The 23,278-nt window shown below is 56.0% G+C and overlaps 4 protein-coding genes across 16 annotated transcripts; 2 read left to right on the top strand and 2 right to left on the bottom strand.

The window, feature by feature from the left end:
- The first annotated feature begins 35 nt into the window (after nt 1–35).
- Nucleotides 36–3,612, top strand: Trip6 (thyroid hormone receptor interactor 6). 3 transcript variants are annotated; one of them, XM_058573547.1, is made up of 9 exons: nt 36–510; nt 802–879; nt 1,019–1,131; nt 1,259–1,642; nt 1,907–2,000; nt 2,084–2,253; nt 2,672–2,850; nt 3,104–3,224; nt 3,334–3,612. In XM_058573547.1, exons 1-9 carry the CDS (start codon nt 402–404, stop codon nt 3,463–3,465), a joined length of 1,380 nt encoding a protein of 459 aa, XP_058429530.1. In that variant the 5' UTR covers nt 36–401; the 3' UTR covers nt 3,466–3,612. The 3 variants fall into 3 exon arrangements, with proteins under 3 accessions (XP_058429530.1, XP_046283060.1, XP_058429529.1); XM_046427104.2 differs by having other exon boundaries at nt 52–510; nt 752–879; nt 994–1,131; XM_058573546.1 differs by having other exon boundaries at nt 233–510; nt 994–1,131.
- A 1,434-nt stretch (nt 3,613–5,046) lies between these two features.
- Nucleotides 5,047–16,220, top strand: Srrt (serrate, RNA effector molecule). Of its 4 annotated transcripts, none has more exons than XM_046427076.2 (20): nt 5,047–5,313; nt 5,552–5,681; nt 9,029–9,157; nt 9,392–9,538; nt 9,742–9,930; nt 11,752–11,921; nt 12,038–12,222; nt 12,372–12,470; nt 12,554–12,671; nt 12,853–13,010; nt 13,298–13,359; nt 13,457–13,535; nt 13,791–13,979; nt 14,336–14,509; nt 14,594–14,747; nt 14,871–15,064; nt 15,253–15,409; nt 15,600–15,689; nt 15,824–15,929; nt 16,022–16,220. In XM_046427076.2, the coding sequence occupies exons 2-20, from the start codon at nt 5,560–5,562 to the stop codon at nt 16,095–16,097; spliced, it is 2,598 nt and encodes an 865-aa protein (XP_046283032.1). In that variant the 5' UTR covers nt 5,047–5,313; nt 5,552–5,559; the 3' UTR covers nt 16,098–16,220. The 4 variants fall into 4 exon arrangements, with proteins under 4 accessions (XP_046283032.1, XP_046283031.1, XP_046283030.1 ...); XM_046427075.2 differs by having other exon boundaries at nt 15,588–15,689; XM_046427074.2 differs by having other exon boundaries at nt 5,048–5,313; nt 15,803–15,929.
- A 51-nt stretch (nt 16,221–16,271) lies between these two features.
- Nucleotides 16,272–17,215, bottom strand: Ufsp1 (UFM1 specific peptidase 1 (inactive); the record flags this gene model as incomplete). Its single annotated transcript, XM_046427153.2, has 1 exon — nt 16,272–17,215. A coding segment is annotated over one exon (843 nt), but the record flags the coding sequence as incomplete, so codon positions are not given.
- Nucleotides 17,216–17,387: 172 nt separating this feature from the next.
- On the bottom strand, nt 17,388–23,058 carry Ache (acetylcholinesterase (Cartwright blood group)). 8 transcript variants are annotated; one of them, XM_046427084.1, is made up of 5 exons: nt 22,958–23,058; nt 20,318–21,410; nt 19,481–19,965; nt 18,567–18,736; nt 18,128–18,460 (listed from the first exon to the last, which is right to left on the bottom strand). In XM_046427084.1, exons 2-5 carry the CDS (start codon nt 21,383–21,385, stop codon nt 18,333–18,335), a joined length of 1,851 nt encoding a protein of 616 aa, XP_046283040.1. In that variant the 5' UTR covers nt 21,386–21,410; nt 22,958–23,058; the 3' UTR covers nt 18,128–18,332. The 8 variants fall into 8 exon arrangements, with proteins under 8 accessions (XP_046283042.1, XP_046283036.1, XP_046283040.1 ...); XM_046427083.1 differs by having other exon boundaries at nt 20,318–21,407; XM_046427081.2 differs by lacking the exon at nt 22,958–23,058 and adding an exon at nt 21,694–22,923.
- Nucleotides 23,059–23,278: the final 220 nt, after the last annotated feature.

Raw genomic sequence — 23,278 nt, 5'->3', positions numbered from 1 at the left:
CACAGGGAGGCTGCCACGTGCAGAGCTGGGGCCCCGGGCCTGGGGGGAGTCCTTGGACTTGGAGGCTGGCGCGGCCTGCGCTTCCCACCCCAAGCTGCCTGCAGCCCCCCGTGACTTAGCTCCCATGGAGAGCCCTCCCTTCTGGGCAGGAGGGGGCCGACACGGGGAGGGACCGCAGATTAGGGCCTAGGGGCCCACGTGACCCTCCCCCAGGAATGTAGTGACGTCACCCGGGGCGTGGCCATCCCCAAAATTGGGGAGGAAGGGGAAAAAAAAAAGCCAGAAAAAAGTTTCTTTCCCGGAGTCCCGAAAGAGGTGTGGGACGGAAGAGGAGGGGTCTGGGCCACTGTCCCAGTGCTCTGTGGGGCCCTGATTGCTGTCCGGAGTCCCCGTTCCAGGCCATGTCGGGGCCCACCTGGCTCCCCCCTAAGCAACCGGAGCCCGCCAGAGCCCCTCAGGGGAGGGTGCTTTCCCGAGGCGCTCCCGGGCCTCCACCAGCCCAAGGAGCAGGTAAGGAGGCTCCCGAGAAGCCAAAAAGCCACCGGCCACCCACACTCACCTCTGCTCACCAGCCCTTGCCCCTGCCCCGCCTGCTTCCTGCTGTCCCTTCCCCAGGTCAGCTGTGGCCAGCTGCCCAGCCCTCCCGGGTTCCTAGGTGCACAGGGAGGAGAGAGGTGGAGAGGACGGCCTCCAAGAGGGTGCACCCTCCTCTCCTCCATCCCCACCTCTGGTCTCTCTTCCCTCATCTCAGCACTCCAGCCTCACCCCAGGGTCAATTTTTGCCCCCTCCCATCTGAGCAGTGTTACCAGCCCCCCGGGGGATCAGAGGATCGGGGGCCAACCTGGGTGGGTTCCCATGGAGCATCTCAGCGTTCCCAGGTGAGAACCCGGGTTGGAATGGGGTGTGCAGGGGGACCCCCCCCTCTGAGCCGAGGGTGAGCAGGACCTAGGGCTAGAGAGAAGACACTGTGACCTGCATTCTCCTTGCTTTAGCTCCATCCCCAGGGGCTCCCCCCAGACAGAGGGGGCCTGCGCCCAGGAAGTCTGGATGCTGAGATAGATTCGCTGACCAGCATGCTGGCCGAGCTGGACGGGGGTCGGGGCCATACTCCAAGGCGACCAGACCGACAGGTGACTCCCCCATTCCTGTCCCTGCCCCTGCTTCCCAGCCTGCCTCTCAGCACTCTCGGCCCCAATCTGCCCCCCTCTGTGGGTGGCCTGGGCCTTGCTCATGCTTCTGCTCTGCCTCTCTCCCCAGGCTTATGAGCCCTCTCAGCCCCCTGCCTACCGCCCAGGCTCCCTGAAGCCCAATGGAGGGGGTGCTCCACCCCTCCCTCTCCCAGCATCCCCCTATGGAGGCCCCACTCCTGCCTCCTACGCTACCGCCAGCACCCCAGCAGGCCCTGCCTTCCCCGTGCAAGTGAAGGTGGCACAACCTGTGAGAGGCTGCGGCCCGCCCAGGCGGGGGGCCTCTCAGGCCTCTGGGCCCCTCCCGGGCCCCCACTTTCCTCTCCCAGGCCGAGGTGAAGTCTGGGGGGCTGGCTATAGGAGCCACCGCGAGCCAGGGCCAGGGGGTAAGGAGGAGGCTGCTGGGGTCTCTGGCTCTGCAGGAAGAGGACGAGGAGGCGGGCATGGGCCCCAGGTAAGCCTGGGGCATGGGGGTATGGGGGCTTTATAGACAACTGGACACTGATGTGGGGGTGGGGCTGGGGGCTGTTGAAGATCTTGGTTTTTGAATAGAATCAGAGGTTAAGGACATCTAGAGGGGAGGGGAGCCGCCCACTGGCTCCTGGGCTGAGATGCTCTCAGAGGCGCTCTCTAGCTGGAATGGCCTGGCTGACCTTGGGCATGTTTTTAGCATTGGGGACTGGTGGTAGCAGTGAATCCTTCTGATTCCCACCTCCAGGTCCCTCTAAGCCAGCCTCCAGAGGAGGAGTTGGAAAGACTGACTAAGAAGATGGTGCACGACATGAGCCATCCCCCCAGCGGGGAGTACTTTGGTGAGCTCATGGGAACAGGCAAGAGACAGTGGATCTGGCATCCTGGGTCTGTGCAAACTGACTCCATCCCTCCCTGTCCTCAGGTCGATGTGGCGGCTGTGGAGAAGATGTGGTTGGGGATGGGGCTGGGGTTGTGGCCCTTGACCGTGTCTTCCATGTTGGCTGCTTTGTGTGTTCCGCATGCCGCGCCCAGCTCCGGGGCCAGCATTTCTACGCCGTGGAAAGGAAGGCGTACTGCGAGAGCTGCTATGTGGTAAGCTGCTGGGGTTAGGGGTGCCAGAGTCGGCACATGGGGCGTCTATTCAGAGGAATGGGGCTGGACGCTGGAGGACCCCACCTGATGTGCAAGAAGGAGAGAGGAATTAAATTAAATGGCTGCTGGAGGGGAAGGATAAGGGTCCGTTACACGTGGGAGGCATTTTAGAGTTAAGCCAATATATGAATTTCCCACAACACCCTGTGGGGCACAGATGATTCCTGATTGGTTCTATAGGAAGTGGAAGCTCAGAGAGGTTAAGTTCCTTGTCTGTGGTGCTGGCATGTGAACTCAGATCTGCTCAAGTGCCCTTTCATTGGATCACATGCAGAGGATACACACAGATGAGTGGTTGGTCGACAGGGTACCTTCCTTGCCGTCGTGGCTCTGACATTCCTGTCCTCTTTTCCAACAGGCCACCCTGGAGAAGTGCTCCACGTGCTCCCAGCCCATCCTGGACCGGATCCTGCGGGCTATGGGGAAGGCCTACCACCCTGGCTGTTTCACCTGTGTGGTGTGCCACCGTGGCCTAGATGGCATCCCTTTCACAGTGGATGCCACCAGCCAGATCCACTGCATTGAGGACTTTCACAGGTCAGGCCTGGGCCCAGCCCAACCTCAGGATGTGTGACCTTTCCCATCGCTCTTATCTCTGCTTCATGTCCCAGGACTGGCCCTTCCCATTTCCAGCCCCTGGACGTCTCTCCTCTCTTTGACATCACTCTCTTTCTCAAGACTGTGTCTCTGGCCTGTTCTCTTCCTTGCTATACCCTACCTTTTCTGAGCTCATTGTGAAATCCCTACAACCCTGGGGCCTGACAGCTTCCCTGATTCCCTCACATGCCAGGAAGTTTGCCCCACGATGCTCAGTGTGTGGTGGTGCCATCATGCCTGAGCCAGGTCAGGAGGAGACGGTGAGAATCGTTGCTCTGGATCGAAGTTTTCACATTGGCTGTTACAAGTGTGAGGTGAGGGGGTGTGGGTAAGAGCAAAGGGCTCTCAGGGACAAGTGTGTTTGGGTAGGGTGAAAGGGTCTGAGAGTCTGGGGCTGATGAAAACTGTTTCTTCTTCCAACAGGAGTGTGGGCTGTTGCTGTCTTCTGAGGGTGAATGTCAGGGCTGTTACCCACTGGACGGGCACATCTTGTGCAAGGCCTGCAGTGCCTGGCGCATCCAGGAGCTCTCAGCCACCGTCACCACTGACTGCTGAGTTTTCCTAGAAGCATCTGCTACAAACTTGGTCCCCATCCATCGCCCTCCCTGACATCTATCTTTACAACTTTGTCACCAAATGCTGTCTCTTCTTTATCCAATCATGAAATAATAATGCCTCAAGAGTTTACAAAAAACTTTCAAATCCATTGTCTTTTCTGAGTCCCACAGCAGCCCATTGAGAGCCAGATCCCAGATTGTATGGTTCTCAGCTGGCAGAACCAAGGTCACTTCCTGGGTCTTCGCTCTGGTCTTACCCAGTGTTACCGCTGTTGGCCGGTGATGAGTCCTTGCTTCCCCAATGTTGAAGAATAACACCAAAGAAGCATGCCGAGGCAAGGTCAGAATAGAAATTAGAAGTTTATTAAAGGACAGCAGAAAAGACTTCTCCCAGAGGAAGAAGGGGACCCAAGAAGTGGAATCCATGGAAGTGCGGGTTGTCTCCCCTTTTTATAGTTTTGGTGATGGAATGTAGGCTGGAAGGCCTGAGGGGTGGGACACAAGTAATCTGGGCAGGAAGGACTTCATTAACACTTCTTTGGGATGGGCTATCTCCAAATCTGCTGGGGCTGTTCCCATTAACATTTCTTTGGGGTGGACTTTGGCCTAGGGCCTTTCCATGAGTTGTCTTGCGTTTTCCAGAATCATTAGAATCATTATCGGCATGGCCTCCATTTTAGATTTCACTCGATATATTAGACCCGATTTACTTAACTACACTGACTGCCTAATTTTAAATCTGGCTTCACCAGTTGCAATTCTACTGTAATTTTTTTGGGGGGGTGGTGGTGCTAGGGATGGAACCCAGAGCCTCAAGCATGCTAGGCTGCACCTCCAGTCCCGTACTACATTTTTTAAATTTGTATTTTAAAAATTCTGTGTTTTGTTGTGAAGACACCTCTTCTCAGTACGGGAGAGAGGCTGCTTCAGGGAGGCAGCATTTGCCACACTTGAGCCTCACGGTCCGTTCTTTGTGAGGGGACTTGGGTTTTTCCCTGGGGGTGCTGGTGCATTTTATTTCCGGACAGGCCAGATCCTGCCTGTTGCTCAGGGGTGTGACCTCCAGCTTATGTAGTCAAAGTATATTTAGATTTGTCCATTTTGCGGGCGTCTTTGTACAAGGAGAGGAGGAACAACGGGGTTTTGCAGGTGGCGCTTTCTGCAGCACCAATAAAGGCTGGTTCTCTGGTGGGTGCAGAAAATGGTGGGAAGAGATGCTTTAAAATGGTTGCTTCTATCCTCTAGTCCCTAAACGCTTAGGCTCCCCAAGCTCGTGCCCTGCGCGACGAGGGGGTGAAACCACCCCGCCGGGGAGGTCAGGAGGCGCCGGGTGCACACTGTGCACAGAGGGAACCGGCGGGATGCGAACTGACTCTGAGTGCCGTGGGGAAACACCACCCTCCTCCTGCGCCCAAGGACGCGCTACCTTCAGGCTCTGAAGGCGGTACCGTTTTCGCGAGACCCACGTTGATCCAGCTCGGCTCCCGTTGTTCTTTCGCATTCGCGTTCGCGTAGTTCTTGTCGCGGAAGCGCGCGAGACTTCCATGTCTCCGCCCCTTCCCATCACTCCTTATTTTCCCCTCTTCGCGGCGCTTTGGTTCCAGTTCGGGCCGCGCGGGGCTCGTTTGTGGTCGGAGCCAGACCTCTGCCCGTGACGCAGGCGCAGCGCTAGCGGTGTGCGCGACCGCCCATTCTCTGTGGTCTCCCTCTCCTCCCCTGTTTTCGGCCCCCTGGCTGAGAGCCCCGCGCCTCGCTCTCAACCTCTGCGCCTCCCTCGTCGCGCGCCCGTGTCGCCTGGAAGACAAGCCCGCCCTCGCGCGCGACCAACGGCCGCGACCGCTCCCAGGTGGGGGAGGGGAGAGGCGAACTGGGGGTCCGGCTGGTGCGGCCTGAGGCCGGGGAGTCTGCCCGCGGGCGACCAGGAGACCCTCGGGGCGAGTGGGAGCCATCCGGGATGGCGGGCCCGGCCGCGGAAGGCTAGCTTTGGAAGGAGGGAGGCGGGCGTACTGGCCCCGGGGGACCGTCACTCTACTAGTCCTTGCTCAACTCCCTGCCCCTCCTCCCCGGGCCCTTGGCCCTCTCAGACCGCGCCATGGGTGACAGTGACGACGAATACGATCGAAGGCGCAGGGACAAGTTCAGAAGAGAGCGCAGCGACTACGACCGATCCCGAGAAAGAGACGAAAGGCGGCGAGGAGACGACTGGAATGATCGGTAATTGTGTCCCCTGCCTCCCGAGTTTCCTGCCCCGCCCCGCCCTCATTGCCTTTCCCCCTAGTTTAGCTAGGACTGACCCTAGTGAAGTTCGTCGTCGGACCGTTTTCTGTGGTTTAGCTTATTTGCTGTTCCCAAAGAACTAGCCGTGGCTTAATTTTTGAAAAATCCTCAAGATCAAAGCACTAGAACTTTGAGGATGAAAAATGTTGTTTACACAGGGACCCAAAGTGAGTTTTTGTTTGTTGTTTCTATGGCGGGGAGGGTACTGGGGATTGAACTCAGGGTCACTCAACCACTGAGCGACATCCCCAGCCCTGTTTTCAATTTTATTTAGAGTCAGAGTCTTGCTGAGTTGCTAATGACCTTTGCTGAGGTTGGCTTTGAACTCATGATCCTCTGCCTCAGCCTCCCAAGCTGCTGGGATCTTGTTTGTAAATTATACCTCAAAAAGATTGGTTCAGAGAAAGGATAATATGGAGTTGATTAGATTAGAGAGATTGTAGACCAGTTCTCCTGCAAACCATGCTTAAATTTCTTATAATCCTTTTGCCTAAAATCTTAGAGCTCTTTGGGCAGCGCCAATTGGATTAATTGATTAGGTTTGAATGAGCTAAGAGTGGCTCGATTTTTTTTTTTTTTTTTAAAGATAGAGTGAGAGACGGGGGGGGGAGAGAGAATTTTAATATTTATTTTTTTTAGTTTTTGGTGAACACAACATCTTTGTATGTGGTGCTGAGGATCGAACCCAGGCCACACGCATGCCAGGCGAGCGCGCTACCGCTTGAGCCACTTCCCCAGCCCCATAGTGGCTCGATTTTGAAGAAAGTTTGAAATGACTTGTGATAGAATTTATTCATTTATTAGCGACAGAGTCTCAATGAGTTGCTAATTGCCTCACCTTTTTTGAGGCTGGTTTTGAACTCATGATCCTCTTGCCTCAGCCTCCCAAGCTGCTGGGATTATGGGCATGCACCATCTTGTCCAGGTTCAGGTGGTGGTTTCTAAGGGGAATATTAAAGATGCTATTCTGAATTGTGAAACTAGATAAGATGTAGTTACTGCTCTTAGAAGCTGTGTGGGGCTGCTTGGCATGGGGGCCAAAATGACCTTGGGTGCATGCTGCAAATGCATATATGTAAGAACATAGGGAAGATGGTAAGTGTTGAGGGAACAGATGTTCCAGGAGTAGTGCTGGAGGTGGGGTGTGAGAGAGAGCTGTAGGATAGTGATAATTAACTAGACTTGCAAAGGTGAGTGGGAATTCCTTAGACACTACTAACGGGAACAGGTGGGTGTTGTGGACGTGATGTTTGCAGATCAGCATGGATTCAGGTTTGGTCAGTGTTAGTGGTTCTCAAAATGCCTAAAACCCTAGTCCGTCTGTGAGGCTAAAATTTTGGGTGGGGGGTGGTGGTACTGGGGATTGAACTCAGGAGTGCTTAACCACTGAGCCACATCCACATTTTTTTTTCCTTACTTTTGGTACCAGGGATTGAATTCAGGGGCGCTTGACCATTGAGCCACATCCCCAGCTCTTTTTTGTATTTTATTTAGAGACAGGATCTCACTGAGTTGTTTAGTACCTTGCTTTTTGCTGAGGCTGGCTTTGAACTCATGATCCTCCTGCCTCAGCCTCCTGAGCTGCTGGGATTACAAGTGTGCACCACCGTGCCTGGCCCCATTTCTTTTTGTTTCAAGGCGGAGTCTTGCTAAGTTGCTTAGGACCTCACTAAAATGCTGATTCTGGCTGGGATCTTGGAATTCTCGTGCCTCAGCTTCCTCGGAATTCTCTGGGATTACAGGCATGTGTCACCACAGGAGGCTAAAAATTTTTTGTTTTTTCTAAAGAGAGAGAATTTTTTAATATTTATTTTTTAGTTTTCGGTGGACACAGCATCTTTATTTTTATGTGGTGCTGAGGATCGAACCCAGTCCCCGCACATGCCAGGCGAGCGCGATACTGCTTGAGCCACATCACCAGCCTAAAATTGTTTTTATGGTCAACTGAGATAGCATTGTTTTCATTGATGGCTCTCTGGTAATGGTGGGTAAAACTGGGGGTGCAACAGCGTTTAAAAAAACAAAACCATTTTCATTTAATATTCTTAATAAAAACAATTACAGATTTTCATTTGATGACTTGAATATGTGTACATCTTTTCAGTACCTATGATGAAATGAGAAGTATTTATAAACCATTTTGAATATAGAAAGACAGTGGTTTTCTTGAGCAAGAGCAGTTGTGTGAGTTGAACTGAACTGAACTTTTTCTATTTGATGCCATTTTATTTGAATGGTTTTCAGTGTTGGTTCATATTTGGTAATTTGTCCTGACAGTTTGGGAAAGTGAATTAAGAGACCCTGTTACTTTGAAAAAAGTTGTCAGAATTTGTTGCCAATGATGACATAGATCTTTCTAGTAAAAATTAAAATTTTCGAAAACTTGTATCTGCCAATGTGAGCTTGACAGCTTCTCAGTACTTAAAGACTTTTCTGATCAGATAAGTAATATACTAAGGAGTATGATATTTTGATATTGTATTAAGAGACACGTCAAGAGCAAGGTAGAACATGGGGTGAAATGAATGTAGCAGAGAATAGAATGTTCACTGGTCTTAGGTTGAACATTCTAACTAGCCTTAAAGAAAACTGAGGCAGAGCTGGATATGATGGTGCATGCCTGTAATCCTTGCAACAATGAAAGCTAAGGCAGGAAAATCACAAGTTTAGGACCAGCCATAGCAACTTAGCAAAACCCTGTCTCAATAAATAAAAAGACTAAATAATGACCAACAAATTAAATGTAGACGCTATCTTCTCTTAAGCCATATCTTGAAGAGATTTGTAAACATGTAAAAACAATGGCACTTTTTTTTTAAATGGTAGTTTTTCATAAAAACAATAACATCAATGGTGAGGATAATGCTTGATAACTGTGTAGCTGGTATTTTTTTCTGAGATAGTAGGTGGTAGGGAGCAGGAAACAAGTTTGGGCCCGTAATGGTGGGAACCACAGGCTCAGTTCTGACAAGCTAATTTGAGGTGACCAAAAAATATATAGGATTTTTTTTCTTTGTGGTGCCAGGGCTAGAAGCCAGGGCCTGGGCATACTGGGCATGCTCTCTACCACTGAGCCGTGCCCTCACCCACCAGTGGGGAGAGTTCAGTGGGCTGGGGTAGGGGAGGCCACAGTGATGGAAGGAGGTGAGTCTTTGTGATTAGAGAGTCATCTCATGGTTTTTGGCGTTTTGTGTCAGGATAGGAAGGGTCTGCCCAGGATGGTGGCCTCGGCCTGTCCAGCTGTGTCTTTCATTGTCATTACTCCTTTTGTTTCTTCTGTCCAGGGAGTGGGACCGGGGCCGGGAACGCCGCAGTCGGGGTGAATATCGAGACTATGACCGGAATCGCCGGGAGCGCTTCTCTCCTCCGCGCCACGAGCTCAGCCCCCCACAGAAGCGCCTGAGGCGGGACTGGTGAGTTGGCTTCAGCTTCTCGTCTTCAGTGTTGGTTCGGGGCCTCGGCTCCCTTCCCTTGCCTTTGCATAAAGCTGCTTGTTTCTTTCAGACTTCATATGACCATTGTTTCTTAGTCCTTTAAACCCTTGGGTGGGAGACGTGTTCTGTGCGTGCCCTTCCCTCTGGCCCTCCTCTGTGCTCTGGAAAGATGATTCTGGTTCTTTGTCTGATTTTTGTGTCCCCTACCCTCAGGGATGAGCACAGCTCTGATCCATACCACAGTGGCTATGACATGCCCTATGCTGGGGGTGGTGGGGGCCCAACTTATGGCCCTCCTCAGCCCTGGGGCCACCCAGATGTACACATCATGCAGCACCATGTACTGCCTATCCAGGCCAGGTAAAGACGTGGGGTTCTGGGAAGAAGGCTTGGGGAACAGTTTGGGCTGCTGGAGCCGGGGAGTAAGCTAGGGCGCAGGGCTGCCTGTGGGTGGTAGCACTTGGTGCTGGGGGTGGTGGGCCAGGCAGGCGAGCAGCTGGCTACCTTGGTGTCCCTATCCCCCCACCTCTTCTCCCACAACCAAGACTTCCTGTTCACCCCAGGCTGGGCAGCATCGCTGAGATTGACCTAGGTGTGCCGCCACCGGTGATGAAGACCTTCAAAGAGTTCCTCCTTTCGCTGGATGACTCTGTGGATGAGACCGAGGCTGTCAAACGCTATAATGACTACAAACTGGATTTTCGCAGGCAGCAGATGCAGGATTTTTTCCTGGCTCATAAAGATGAGGAGTGGTAAGTGCCCCTCCTTCCCTGCCACCTTTCCCTGGCATGTTTCCCCTGGCCCTGCCAGTGGGGCTGCAGCCCTCTCCTGCTCCCATTCCCCAACCTGGAATTTCCTGGGGGTGGGGGAGGGAAGTGTAACAGCATTGGCTGATGGGGTCTCCTCCTTACTTTGACTGCCAAGGCCCCCTCCCATGCTCCCCCAATCTCCCTTCTCCACTGTCCTCACCTGGGACACCTCCAGGCAGCTGGCCAGAGCCACCTGGCTCCTGGGGGAAGCAGATTGCTTCCCACACTCTGGTATTGGGTCATTGTCATCCCTGATCACCAGGACCCAACGTGGCTGTGGCATCCTCCCAAAAGCGACGAGTGACTCCAGACAAGAAAAGCAAAGATCTCAGGGTCATTTGACAGAAAAAAAATTTTAATTTTTTTTCCTTTTGTGGATGTTTTAATTTTAATCAACCATCTTTTCCCCCCTTCCTGCTCCTCCTCCTCCTCATCCTCTTTCTGCTCCTCCTCCTTGAAAAGAGCCAGAACTGGGAACTACACCCGCTCATCGACGGAGCTCGGAGCAAACCCACCTCCACCCCCACCATACCCAGCCCATACATGAGCCCCTGGGCTGAGCCGCGCTGCCCCGGCCAGGCAGATAGGCAGGGCACTGCTGTGCACAATGCAGCATTTAGCTGAATGTGATTGCTCAGGCAGTTAGTCAGTCAGGGCCCCCACCGCGGAGTCCCGCGGGGGTGGGGCATCTGGGCCGGGCGCCCCAGCCAGGAGCCAGCCGGTGGCCCACCAGCCAGCATGGGCCCTGGGCGCCACTAGTTAAATCTTGAGCTCTGTTTGACCAAGCAGCCAAGGTAAAGATCCTGGAGATGACGCCTGCGGCTTTCCTTTCCTCTCTGCTCAACTGTGGTTCTGTTCTGTCCTCACCGTCCCTTCTTCCTGACTACCCCGTGTGTCTTGTCTTGATCTCACACACCTTTCATTCTTTCTCTGTCCCTGTTCTTGCTTTCTGCTTAACACTTCCTTCCTCTGGTTTTTTCATTTTGTCTAATGCTTAGTTTTTTCCTTGGTTTTCAATTTCTGGGCCTTTCTCACTCTTCTTCCTTTCTCCTTTTTCTCATATTCCTAATTTCTTCTGTTTTTTCCTCCCCAAGGTCCTATTGAAATGTTTTATTTTCATGCCCCACCCTAACCCTCCAGCACTCCTTTTTCTATCCCGGGGGCAGTTCCTGAGGCTGTGTGGGCACTTGGTTCTCCCTTTGGTCTTTTCCTGTCCCTTCACCATCTTGCTTATCTTCCCAAGGGGGGAGAAAATGGCCTGCCTTTTGGCTTTTGCTATCCAGTGCACTTCAGGTTTCCTTCTGTCTTCCACCGAGGGGTGGAGGGAGTTGGTGGGCACCTTTCTCATAATGACTGTAGTCTGGGGTCAGCAACAAGAGGGAGGTTCTTTGGGGCCTGCAGTTACTGTAGCCCTCCTCTCTGGAGATTTGGGAAACTACTCCTGTTTAAGTTAGTGTTTCCCAAAGACTTGAAGCTATAAATCTGCCTCTCCAACCCTGGCCTCCCCCTGTAGTTGTTGGTCTTTGCAAATCCAGAGCTCTTAGTTCCTGGTTGTTCCCCAGGTGTTTGCAGAGCACAACCTCTGGTTCCTTTTGGGGTGTTGGGTGGTTCTAGTGCACCTCTCTCCCATAATCTCTCTGTTTTTATGACCTTTTATGGGTGTGAGGATGGGGGCTATGCCCTGACTTTCCTGGGCCCCGCCCCACAGACTGGCCCTGGCTTCTGGTGACTATTTTGTCTTTTCCCTCCCCGCTTTCTTCTTAGGTTTCGGTCTAAATACCACCCAGATGAGGTGGGGAAGCGTAGGCAGGAGGCCCGGGGGGCCCTGCAAAACCGACTGAGGGTATTCCTGTCGCTTATGGAGAGTGGCTGGTTTGATAATCTCCTCCTGGACATAGACCGAGCTGACGCCATTGTCAAGATGTTGGATGCTGGTGTGTGGACTTGGCTCATAGGGTGGAGGCTGTTTGGTTGGGATCTGGGTTAGGAAACAGAAGGAGATTGATAGCAGCCAGGGCCCTTGGATTGTGACTTCTGCCTTTGTTGGTAGCTGTGATTAAGATGGAAGGGGGCACAGAGAACGATCTACGCATCCTGGAGCAGGAGGAGGAGGAGGAGCAGGCAGGAAAGCCTGGGGAGCCCAACAAGAAAGAGGAAGGCCGGGCTGGACCAGGCCTGGGGGATGGAGAGCGCAAGGCCAGCGATAAGGATGACAAGAAAGAAGAGGGCAAACAGGTTAGTGTGTGGCGTCCAGAGGAGCTGGTAGTAGGGCTGTGCATTGGCTGCGGTGGAAGGGGGGACCTCTGGGCTTGGCTGTGGAGGGTGAGAAGGGCTCTGAAGCAGGTGAAGGGGAGATAGGACTCTCCAGGAATCTCTACCTGTAGGCTGAAAACGATAGTTCCAATGACGATAAAACTAAGAAGTCCGAGGGTGATGGGGACAAGGAAGAGAAGAAGGAAGACTCGGAGAAGGAAGCCAAAAAGGTGGGGTGTCTTTCATGGGGGCAGCTGGTGAGGGCAGTAGTCAAGGCTGTCTTGACTTGACCCTGTTGCCGTGGCTCCCACAGAGTAGTAAGAAACGGAACAGGAAACACAGCGGCGATGACAGCTTTGACGAAGGCAGTGTGTCGGAGTCGGAGTCGGAGTCTGAGAGTGGCCATGCTGAGGAGGAGAAGGAAGAGGCTGGTAGGTCTTACTTTCTGCGTCTAGTCCTCCTCCTGCATGGGCCTCTGTGGGGCAGGGGGCTGATGAAATTGAGGGGAGGTGTTAGGTGGGGGCAGTGACTGTGGTTGGGGGTGGTAAAAGCTCTTCTATCTGCTGCACCCAAAATAACAAAATCGACCATTTCCCACCCCCTCGCGTGTAGAAGAAGCACTTAAGGAAAAGGAGAAGCCCAAAGAGGAGGACAGGGAGAAGCCCAAGGATGCTGCGGGGCTGGAGTGCAAGCCCCGGCCCCTTCATAAGACCTGCTCCCTCTTCATGCGCAACATCGCGCCCAACATCTCCCGGGCCGAGATCATCTCTGTGAGTGGGGAAGCTGGTATTAGCGCAGGGCTGGCCCCAGGCTCAGGTCCTGGGGTAGCGGTGGAGAGAGGCGGTCTGGTGCTGCTGCGGTTGCCTTTGATAAGGGAGGCCCCTGCCTCTTGTGCTGTGGCACTCAGGTGGTGGTGTTCTTGAACTCTTGGATGGTTTTTCCTTGCCTGAGGATGGGAGGGATTAAAAGGCACTTCCCCAGGGTTCTGAATGGGGATTGGAGGAAGAGGTGAGTTCTGAATCATTAAATGGGGTTTCTGTTACTTTGCTTCCTGCAGCTTTGTAAACGATACCCAGGCTTTATGCGTGTAGCACTGTCGGAGCCTCAGCCCGAGAGGAGGTGAGGAACTGGACCCCTTGGAGAGAAGATGCAGGGGCGAGGTTAATGGCTAGCACCTCTCCATTCCATGACCGTGCTGACATTCGTTCTTGTGTAGGTTTTTCCGTCGTGGCTGGGTGACCTTTGACCGCAGCGTTAATATTAAAGAGATCTGTTGGAACCTGCAGAATATCCGGGTGAGTTCTAGGAGTGGGGCTTGTTGGAGGATGGGTCTGTGGCTGTCTATGTCCACGTGACCTGACTCCCTTGTGTGTTCAGTCTGCTTGTTTTACTTCTGTTCCTGGATGAGCTCTGAGGACAAGACAGACACTTTTTGGTCCCTGTCCTCAGGGAGCTCACAGTCTAATCACTGATATTTGCAATGGGGGTCAGTCTCTGAGTTGCTGCTTCTGGGACAGTAGGCCAGCTTTCTGATTTTGTGTTCTTTCTAGCTCCGGGAATGTGAACTGAGCCCCGGTGTGAACAGAGACCTGACTCGTCGTGTCCGCAACATCAACGGCATTACACAGCACAAACAGATAGTGCGCAATGACATCAAGCTGGCAGCCAAGCTGATCCATACGCTGGATGACAGGACTCAGCTCTGGGCCTCTGAGCCTGGGACACCTCCTCTGCCAACAGTCAGTGACTCCCCAAGAAGCTGTTTCCAAAGCAGCTGATACCACCTCATTCTCCTGATACTTGATCTCCTCTAATCTGTAGCAGTGACCCCTTGGGCCCACCCACATCCTCACTTAACTGCCCCTTTCTGCCCCTGGGAAACATGTCCAACTTCCAGCAGGACAGACTGATGGCGTTGTTTGTGGGCTAGGGCAGGACAAGTATAAAAATAAGAAAAGTGGTAGGAGGTGGAGGTCAGAATTTATCCAGGGAGCCCTGAACTCCTTTCCCTTCCACGGTGCCTTCCATTGCTGGCAGTCCCTGGGCTCCCTGCACTAAGGTTTGCTCTTTACTTCTTCGGCTCCCTCCCGACCAGAGTCTGCCTTCGCAAAACCCAATATTGAAGAATATCACTGACTACCTGATTGAGGAAGTGAGTGCTGAGGAAGAGGAGCTGCTGGGGAGCAGTGGAGGGGCCCCCCCAGAGGAGCCGCCTAAGGAAGGGAACCCAGCAGAGATCAACGTGGAACGGGACGAGAAACTGATCAAGGTGCCAGCTATAACTGTGGGGTATGCAGGGTGGCTCAGCAGTGAAGGGGTGGAAGTGGTGACCAGTGGCTTCCTTTGCCCATAGGTGTTGGATAAGCTCCTTCTCTATTTGCGCATCGTACATTCCTTGGATTATTACAACACCTGCGAGTACCCCAACGAGGACGAGATGCCCAATCGTTGTGGCATCATCCACGTTCGGGGGCCCATGCCTCCCAATCGAATCAGTCATGGAGAAGGTACGTTCCAGCGCCCCATTCCGTTTCCCATTTTCTCCCCAGTGGCCTCTGGTCCCCTCCTTTTTCCTGTCCCTTGCTTCCAGCTCCTGTCTCCAGAATAACTATCTCTGGTCCCAACCACAGTGTTGGAGTGGCAGAAAACCTTTGAGGAGAAGCTGACTCCACTGCTCAGTGTGCGGGAATCCCTCTCAGAGGAAGAGGCTCAGAAGATGGGTCGCAAAGACCCTGAGCAAGAAGTGGAAAAGTTTGTCACCTCGAACACCCAGGAACTGGGCAAGGATAAGTGGCTGTGTCCTCTCAGTGGCAAGAAGTTTAAGGTCTGGGATGTTAGAGAATTAGTGGGGTAGAATGTTGGGAGGAGAGGGTCACAGGAAGACCCCCAAAGGCCCTGGAAGGAAATAGTCATTGGCCCAGCAGGATGGAGGCTGTTGGCCTTCCAGGTTGGGTCTGGGAATGAGGGAACCCACATCACTTGCTCTGTCCTGACCCTCTCCTCTCCACCCAGGGCCCTGAATTTGTTCGCAAACATATCTTCAACAAGCATGCAGAGAAGATTGAGGAAGTAAAGAAAGAGGTGGCATTTTTTAACAACTTTCTCACGGATGCTAAGCGCCCGGCTCTGCCTGAAATTAAGCCAGCTCAGCCACCTGGCCCTGCCCAGAGTAAGATACGATCCATGGGGGGTCTTGCATCTCCCCTTTTCCCCCCCATGGATTCCTGTTTGTTTAACCTGTCACCCCGCTCCCCAGAAGTGTCTACCCCACCCTCAAGCCTATTTCTAGAAGTCATTTGTTCTGCGTTCCCCTCTCCCCGCAGTAATTCATGTCCCTGTCCGTGTTGTACTCCCCCCAGGCTTGACCCCGGGACTCCCCTACCCACACCAGACTCCCCAGGGCCTGATGCCCTATGGTCAGCCCCGGCCGCCCATCTTGGGCTATGGAGGTGAGTATGGGAGGGAGCTGAAGGGGTGTAGTGGTTGCACGTAGCTGGGAGGAAGAAAATTGAGGCCCTGGCTGAGGTCAGGGTTTTCAATTCAACACTGATCTTTCTCACAGCGGGTGCTGTCCGCCCTGCAGTCCCCACAGGAGGGCCTCCATACCCACATGCCCCATATGGTGCCGGCCGAGGGAACTATGATGCCTTTCGAGGCCAGGGTGGTTATCCTGGGAAACCTCGCAACAGGTGAGACTGAGCTCAGATGTCCCAAGTTTTCTTGCCCCCTTCAAAACTTGGGGACCTTCAATTCTCATCCTGCTTCCCCTCTTATCTTATAGGATGGTTCGTGGAGACCCAAGGGCCATTGTGGAATATCGTGATCTGGATGCCCCTGATGATGTTGATTTCTTTTGAGCCGTGTCCCCTGTCCCCCATTCCTATCATCTGTAATTGTGATTGCCTTGTCCCATCAGCTGAGAATTTTTTTTGTACCTTCAGACATACTGCCAATAAAAGCACTTCAGTAGTGACTTGTAACTCAGCGTATGTTATACAACTTCCCAAATCATCCCAGACACTAGCAGGGGCTGAGGTTAGCTGGGCCTTGCCACTTTATTTTTGATGCTGACAGTCCCACTCTGCTGGGACACCTCTGGGAAGTAAATAAGAGCACACGTGTGCAATCAGTCTCAGTCCAGGGTGTGCTGATTCTTGTCAGAGTTAGGTCTGGTCAGGCACAGGTTGTAGAAGGAGTTGGGGTCAAAGGCTGTGCTTACCTCTTGCCAGCCAACCCGCCTGGCAGCCTGTAGTTCACTAGGGTGTTTTGGAGTGCCCCAGTAGTGAGGGTCCAGTATCAGGACATAAGCTTCGGTGCCTGGGCCCAGGCAGACTCCCAGCAGAGCCTTGGACTGGGCATCCGCATCCCCTCCCACCATCACTGGGCCACCGCCTGAAGTGAAGTGTGAGTAAAGCCTCTCCAGCTCCCCTTGAAGCCCTGCTCCACGGGGCACATGGCACAGGCGCCCCTGGGGCCCTCCGAAGTGTGCGAGGCAGAGGCTGGCTTCTACGCAGCCGATCCAGCTCTGGGAGCCCCGGAACCCTGGGGGCTTGTCGCCCATGTCCTCCAGGGCCGCCTGCATGGCGACCAATCCAGGTACGCCTGTAGACTGGCCCTCTGGCCAGGAGCACAGCGTTTGCAGAGTACGGTAGCCACAGCCCCAGCCCCGGTCGTCCAGCCCGTCGCAACCATAGTGATAGTAGAGGTAGTGGCCCGAAAGGAGGGCCAGGCGAGCGGCGCCTCGACTCGGCGGGGCTAGGCCCAGGTGGACGTCCTTCAGCGGCGCCAGGGCGGCCAGATGCCTCTTTTCAGCGGCGCAGGGAGAACTCCGGTTCCAATGCTTTCTCAGCCTCAGATGCTGGGCTAGCTGCAGGCAGGACGAGCCCCAGAGATGTGCGCGGGGACCGAACCGAGGCCACCAGGCGACCCCAACCCACAGACTCCCACCATGCACTGGTGCTCCGATCCGCCAGTCTCACTGCGCAGGCGCGAGATTCGGCGGGACGGGGGCGGGGCCCTAAGCGCAGGCGCCGTGGGCAGCGTTACGGAGATGGCGAGTTAGGTGTCTTCCAGCCCCCACTCCTCTACCAAGTCGGCCCCGGTGATCCCGGCGTTCTGCCCCCACCCCGGCTCCCCAATCTCGCAAATTCCGGTGGCTGTAACAGTTTATTGGCAGCCCAGAGGGGCGAAGGCACCGCGGGGGAGGGAGCTCGGCCCGAGACATGCAGAGGAGGGGGAACCCCGGGGGGATTCGGGGTCGGGTGGGCAGGGTCTGGGGCTGGTCTGTTATATCCCAGCCATTTAATAAATAATATATACAGCGAGGGGGCCGGGCGGGGCGGAGGGACGTGGGGTCTCGCCGGAGTCACAGGTCTGAGCAGCGATCCTGCTTGCTGTAATGGTCGAACTGGTTCTTCCAGTGCACCATGTAGGAGCTCCAGCGGTGGAACTCGGCCTTCCACTGGCGCTCTGCTTCGTCCAGCGTGTCTGCGGCCAGGGCACCCGGCAAGTGGTGGGAGGACGAAAACATCGAGAAGATTGGGGAAAGGACATGGAGGAGGGGCATGAGCGCAGGGCGGGGGGGGACACACGGGGAATGTAGGAGGCCACGTGGGATGGTGGAAAGAGGATCAGGAGAATCAGGAAAGACAGTAGACGAGAGGGAGGATGAAGGAGGAGGCGGGGCCAGAGGAATATGGTAGAAAGGAGAGGAGGAGGAAAAGATCAGAAGACCGGAGGGACACACAGGATCAGAGTGGGGAGGATCCACGGGTTGGTGGGGAAAAGAGGAGAGACAGAAATGGTTGACGGTTATAGCCCCGCTGGAGGGGGTGGGGGTGTTATCCAACCCCGGGTCTTCCCTCTGCCCCCAACATCAGGGTCAAGCTCCAAAGGATAATTTTATATATAATATATATATGACTTTTTCATTTCCACGTAAACAAAGGCGTGTGGGTCCCTGAGACTTTCCAGTTTGTGTCTCTCGGTTTGAGGAGGGAGGGGGCGCTGGGTCCCTGAGAAGGGCCTTTCCCCGCGGTCCGACCATGCATAAGAGGAGGGGCCCCTATGGCCGGAGGGGGAAGAGGCCGTGGTCACAGCCGCTGAAGCCGGGAGAGGTGGAGGTGGAGGAGAAGGAGGAGGGACAGGGGGAGGCCGGGCCTGGGCCTCGGGGCAGCCTCCCCATGGGCGGGGCCTGGGCAGGTGCAGGGAGCCTCCGAGGCTGGGGGGAGAAGAAAGGGGTTATACCCAGCTGGTTCCCACTCCCTTCTCTTTGCGACCCCTTTCTCTCCCCTGTTCCCAGCCCCTGCCCGCTGGCCCCCGCATACCGGTGGCGCTGAGCAATTTGGGTAGAAATCGGTTCCAGAAGGCGCAGGCCTGGGCGCGCAGCCCCCGCCGCACCTCCAGCGGCCGCAGATTGAGGCTCACGTACTGCTGCGCACCTGCAGTGTATGGTGGCCACTGTGGGCCCTTGGTGTTGCGCGGGTCATTGGGGTCCCTGCGGAAGGAAAGGGAAGGCTCAGTCCCATTCAGGCCTGTGGCTCCTAGATGAGGAATGAAGATGGGGACGGGGGTGGGGGGTGGGCGGAAGCATTCCCTTACTGACCCTGGGCTCTCTTTAACCTCTTGGGGGCACCATTCCTCCCTTCCACCCCAGCTCCAACCCTTTTCCTTCTCCAGTGTCCCCTGACATTTAGGAGTCTACCCTTTCCTCCTGCATTCCTTCTCTTTTGTCCCTTTCCCTCAATTTTTCTGCTCTTTGTCTTTTCCCATTAACAAAAAATTGCTAGGATTTATTGAGCCCTTATTGTGTAACCAGATGCTGTCCTGTCTCTACAAACATCACCTTGGCTTCGATGCCAGATTTGTTGCCCTCTTCTTCAGACAAACTGGTGTTTGTGCGTGCGCGACGTGTGTGTGTGTGTGTGTGTGTGTGTGTGTGAAAGAGAGGGAGAGGGAGAAAAATCACTGTTGGTCCAGTTTAATCCAGCTCTACATTCCACTCCTAACTCTCGTAACTCCTTTGTCTTGGCCTTGATCATCTACCTCTTGCTTGCCTTCCTGCCTTCCTCTGAAGGAGGCCCCATCCTGCCTGCCTTCTCTAGGTCTTCTTTGTCTTCCCCACTCTCGTCCTTTGTCTCATTTCCTTTGTGAAAGTTTGCTCTCCTCTCCTGCCTTTCCTCTATGTGCTCCCTCTGTTCCCCTAACCCCCAGAGACCCTCCCTTTCCCAGAGCTGCTGACCCTGTGCGGGCAAAGTTGGTCCAGTATCTCATCAACCGCTGGGCAAAGATTCTTTCCTGGACAGTGTAGTTCAGTGAGGGGTCCAGGGGAAGCCCAAAGATGAACTCAATCTCGTAGCCATGGGGCACCCCCATCCAGAGGGGCCAGGAGAGCGTGGAGGCACGGTGTTCAAAGATGTAGGCATAGACTCGGGCCCCCTGGGCTGCCAGTCGCCCAGCTAGCTGAGCCGCAGGGCACACGACATTGTGGTCACCCACCACGGCACTCATGGCTTCCCTTAGGCGCTCCGGGTCCTCAGGGTGCAGCCAGTCTGTGTAATGCAGGACCACAGCCTCGGCCGCCAGGTCACTCACCTGGGGGACCCCGACCCGCACCCCAGCCAGGAACTGGGCCCGACTGATGAGAGATTCGTTGTCTTTGCTGAAGCCTGGGGCCCCATAAACCAGAAAATAGGAGCCCTCATCCTTCACCACACCCACCAGCACCTGGGGGTGGAGGACAGGATGGAGGGGGCACAGACAGACAGGTGGAAAGAAACAGACAAACAAAGAGCCAGAGAGATGAACAGTTATAGACCCAGAACCACGGAGGAAGAGTGAGATTGGGGAAGGGACTGAGAAAAAAAGGAAATGCACCCACAGTTCCTGTCCTCTCCACCCTGCTGACCACCCTTGGATCTGAGCCCTCAGGGGGAGGGGGTGGCCACGGGCCCGGAAGCCTGGACCTCTGAGAGTCGGTCTGGAGGAGCCCACATCCCCAGCTCCCTGGGGGGCAGGGCAGGGGCAGGGTGGGTGAGACCCAGAGGAACCCAGTCCACCCCTGACAGCCACTAGTCACCTGCAGGCCGTGGAAATCTCCAGCATTGATGAGGGCCTCAGGCGTGTCACTGAGGAAGTCTCCGTCCACCACAGGCACGAAGGAAAAGCGGAAGATACTTTCCTGAGGCAGCACGTGCCACTCGTGGTCTACCAGGTCTTGAGCTGGCCGTGTCCGCAGGCAGGCTACTAGCTCTGTGTCATTGCCACCAGAACCCCCCGGGGGACAGCCCACGAGGCGGGCCAGCAGTGTGGCCCTGCGGCGGGCCTCCCCCATGCCCACAGTGGCCCAGGGTCCATTGGGTGCACCGCTCTGCAGCACAGCCCTATGGAAGAGGCTCCTGCTGGGTGGGGACAGCAGGTGCATGCCCACTGAGGCGGCGCCTGCACTCTCCCCAAACAGAGTCACCGACGTTGGGTCACCCCCAAAGGCTGCCACATTCTCTTGCACCCACTGCAGTGCTAGCCTCTGATCCAGCAGACCCACATTGCCTGGGGCCTCTCGGCTCCCTGGCAGAGCTAAGAAGCCAAAGGCTCCCACTCGGTAGTTCATGGACACCAGCACAGTCCCCTCAACCTGTGCCAGAAAGCGGCCATCATACACGTCCAAGGAGGAAGCCCCACTGTAGAAGCCACCACCATAGATCCAGACAAGGACAGGGGTGGGGGATGCAGGCCGGGGGTATGGTGTCCACACGTTGAGGTAGAGGCAGTCCTCGCTTAGCTCACGGTTGGGGTTCCACATCTCGGAGCCCTCAAATCCAGGGTACAGAGTGTCCACATATTGGTAGCAGACACTCTGGAAAGTCGTAGCGTCCAGCACCCCTGTCCAGGGCCGCTTGGGCTCCGGTGGTAGAAAGCGGCGGGGCCCCACAGGTGGCTCGGCAAAGGGGATGCCCAGGAAAGCAGAGACGGGGCCCCCAGGGGCCTTTAGGCGGATGCCCCGCAGTCGGCCCCCACGGACAGTTACCAGCAGTTCTGGGTCCTCTCGGCCCTCAGCCCCGGCCCCTCCTCCCAGGAGAGAGAGGAGGAGGAAAAGGAGTGGGGAAGCTAGGGAGGGCGTGTGTAGGGGACACCACGGGGGCCTCATGGCTGCCAGGGCAGGCGGTCGTCTGCTGGGAGAAAGAAAGGCAAAGGGTAAAGGCTGCAGGCCGCCAGGAGGGAGGAGATTAGGTAACAATCTTGCCCAAGGATTATCTCTCCGCTGCAGAGGAGGTGGGGCAGGTTGGCAAGAGGAGGAGAAAAATAAAGGGAGTGAAGGAGACAGGCAGAGAAAGGACATAGACAGGCAAGAGGGGACAGATCAGGCAGACACACGCACCCAGACAAATGCAGGTAACAGAGAGAAGATCTGCCAATGCATACCCTCCAGGGCCCCGTGGGGCCCACCGCCCTCACCTTCCTCTGGCTCTGTGGCTTGGGCTGGGCAGGGTGCTTGCAATGCGGGCACCAGAGGCCGCAGTCCACGCACAGGCCACAGGACAGGGGCGGGGCCCTCACTGACGGGCGGTTCCAGCTGGGGGAACTTGCGCGGCCTACAGGCACAGCCCTAGTCTCTCCTGGGTTGGCCAGTGCCTTGGCCCTAGGGGAAGTGGTTTGGACATTCAAGGTGTGGGAGCTCCAGATCCTGGAGCACCCCAAATCCTGCCTACTCCACATCCTGCCCTACCCTGCCTCGCCCCATCTGCTGTCGGGCATCGCGCGCTGGTACCCGTCGGTTCCCATCAGCAAAACCCCGCCTTGCCTACTCCCAGCGAACAGGCTCCTGGGCCCTGGACCCCAGGATGCGAGACCCTATCCGTCCGGCGTTGCAGTTCACGCTGTTGCCGGAAGGGGGCAGTAGAGACCGAGAAGAGGACTGCGCTCTCCGCCCCAAGCCCGGGAGCCGGGAACTTGGGGTGGGGGCCTGGGAGCTCGCGGGTATCACACAGGGGCCTGAAGGGCGAGCCGGGACGCCTGTGTTCCCGGAGCTCCGGAGATCCCCGGCCGCAAGGGCGGGGGCGCTATTTTGGGGTAGCAGCTGCTGCGATTCCGGCATCTCCAGCCAAGGGATCAAAATTCCCCGGGTCGGAACTCCCCCCTCTTCGGCGGTCACCCCTCATCCAGCCCTGTCTCCCTGAGCTGGGGTTGTTGGTGGTGTTGGAGATTAACTAGGAAACCCGAGTTGGGCTAATTATAACTCGGGGCTTCCGCTGAGCGTCCCCTTCCCCCAAAATAGAGACGGAGTCACCGCGGGAGGGGGTCCCAGGCCTCGGAGGGGGCCTGGGCTGGGCTCTGCGCAGGGACTCTGGGGTCGCTCCACTCTGGGTACAGGGGCATCCAGGAGGGCGCCAGGAACCTGCGCAGTTTGGGGTCCGCCCCAAACAGGGGGCATCTTCTAGTGGTCTCAGACTTGGGGCTAGCGGGGAAGGGGCGCTCGGGGGTCCCGCAGGAATTCTAACCTCTGGAGAGGCAGCGGACGGCCCAGCGGGCTTCGGTAAGTGTGCGGCGGCGAGGGAAGAGTTACCCAGGAGTGCGGGGCGGCGGGGGACGCCGCTGGGCAGGCCCGGGGGCGCGGTGGGCGCCAGGTTTGGAGGCCTAGATCGCTCCGGTGGCGCACGGTCCCCGGCACGCCGAGTGGCCGCCGGCTGGGGGAGGGTCCCGGGCTGGGCGGGAGACTCACCTGAGGCGGCCGAGCCGGGCCAGGCCGCGCCGGGAGCAGGAGGCGGCCGATGTTCCCCGGCGCAGGCTGAGCCGACTCTGGCAGCCGCCGCCTCCGGCCCCCCGCACACACCCCTCTGGGCCGCACGGCGCCCCCGCCCGCCCCCGCCCACTGTCTCCGCCCCCGCCCCTCCCCGCTGCCCTGGGCTGCCACCTCCCCTCCTTCTCCCTCCCCCTGAGCTAAGACCCGTGGACCCGGGGGGCCCAGACGCACTCCAGTGACAGTCGCCCACAGACGGACAGACACGCCGTGACAGGCGCGACCTGAAGACCCGCAGCGGCG

This window comes from Marmota monax, unplaced genomic scaffold (assembly GCF_021218885.2).
Source record: "Marmota monax isolate L192 unplaced genomic scaffold, Marmota_monax_Labrador192_F-V1.1 WCK01_AAM20220418_F8-fsc00341, whole genome shotgun sequence".
Classification (NCBI taxonomy): Eukaryota; Metazoa; Chordata; class Mammalia; order Rodentia; family Sciuridae; genus Marmota; species Marmota monax.
This window is presented reverse-complemented; position numbering and strand designations above follow the sequence as displayed.

Bases quoted from the DNA above. Each gene is read 5' to 3' on its own strand.
- Trip6 (XM_046427104.2), top strand. From the start codon at position 402: ATGTCGGGGCCCACCTGGCTCCCCCCTAAGCAACCGGAGCCCGCCAGA. The intron at 880-993 runs GTGAGAACCCGG...TCCTTGCTTTAG, and splicing joins GAGCATCTCAGCGTTCCCAG to CTCCATCCCCAGGGGCTCCC. The intron at 1,132-1,258 runs GTGACTCCCCCA...CTCTCTCCCCAG, and splicing joins CAAGGCGACCAGACCGACAG to GCTTATGAGCCCTCTCAGCC.
- Srrt (XM_046427073.2), top strand. From the start codon at position 5,560: ATGGGTGACAGTGACGACGAATACGATCGAAGGCGCAGGGACAAGTTC. The intron at 9,539-9,741 runs GTAAAGACGTGG...TGTTCACCCCAG, and splicing joins GTACTGCCTATCCAGGCCAG to GCTGGGCAGCATCGCTGAGA. The intron at 13,011-13,297 runs GTGAGTGGGGAA...TGCTTCCTGCAG, and splicing joins CCCGGGCCGAGATCATCTCT to CTTTGTAAACGATACCCAGG.
- Ache (XM_046427077.2), bottom strand. From the start codon at position 21,577: ATGTCCTTTCTCTGCCTGTCTCCTTCACTCCCTTTATTTTTCTCCTCC. The intron at 19,966-20,317 runs GTGACTAGTGGC...CTCCACCCCCAG, and splicing joins GAGATTTCCACGGCCTGCAG to GTGCTGGTGGGTGTGGTGAA. The intron at 18,461-18,566 runs GTATGCGGGGGC...TTCTCCCCCCAG, and splicing joins CAAATTGCTCAGCGCCACCG to CCTCGGAGGCTCCCTGCACC.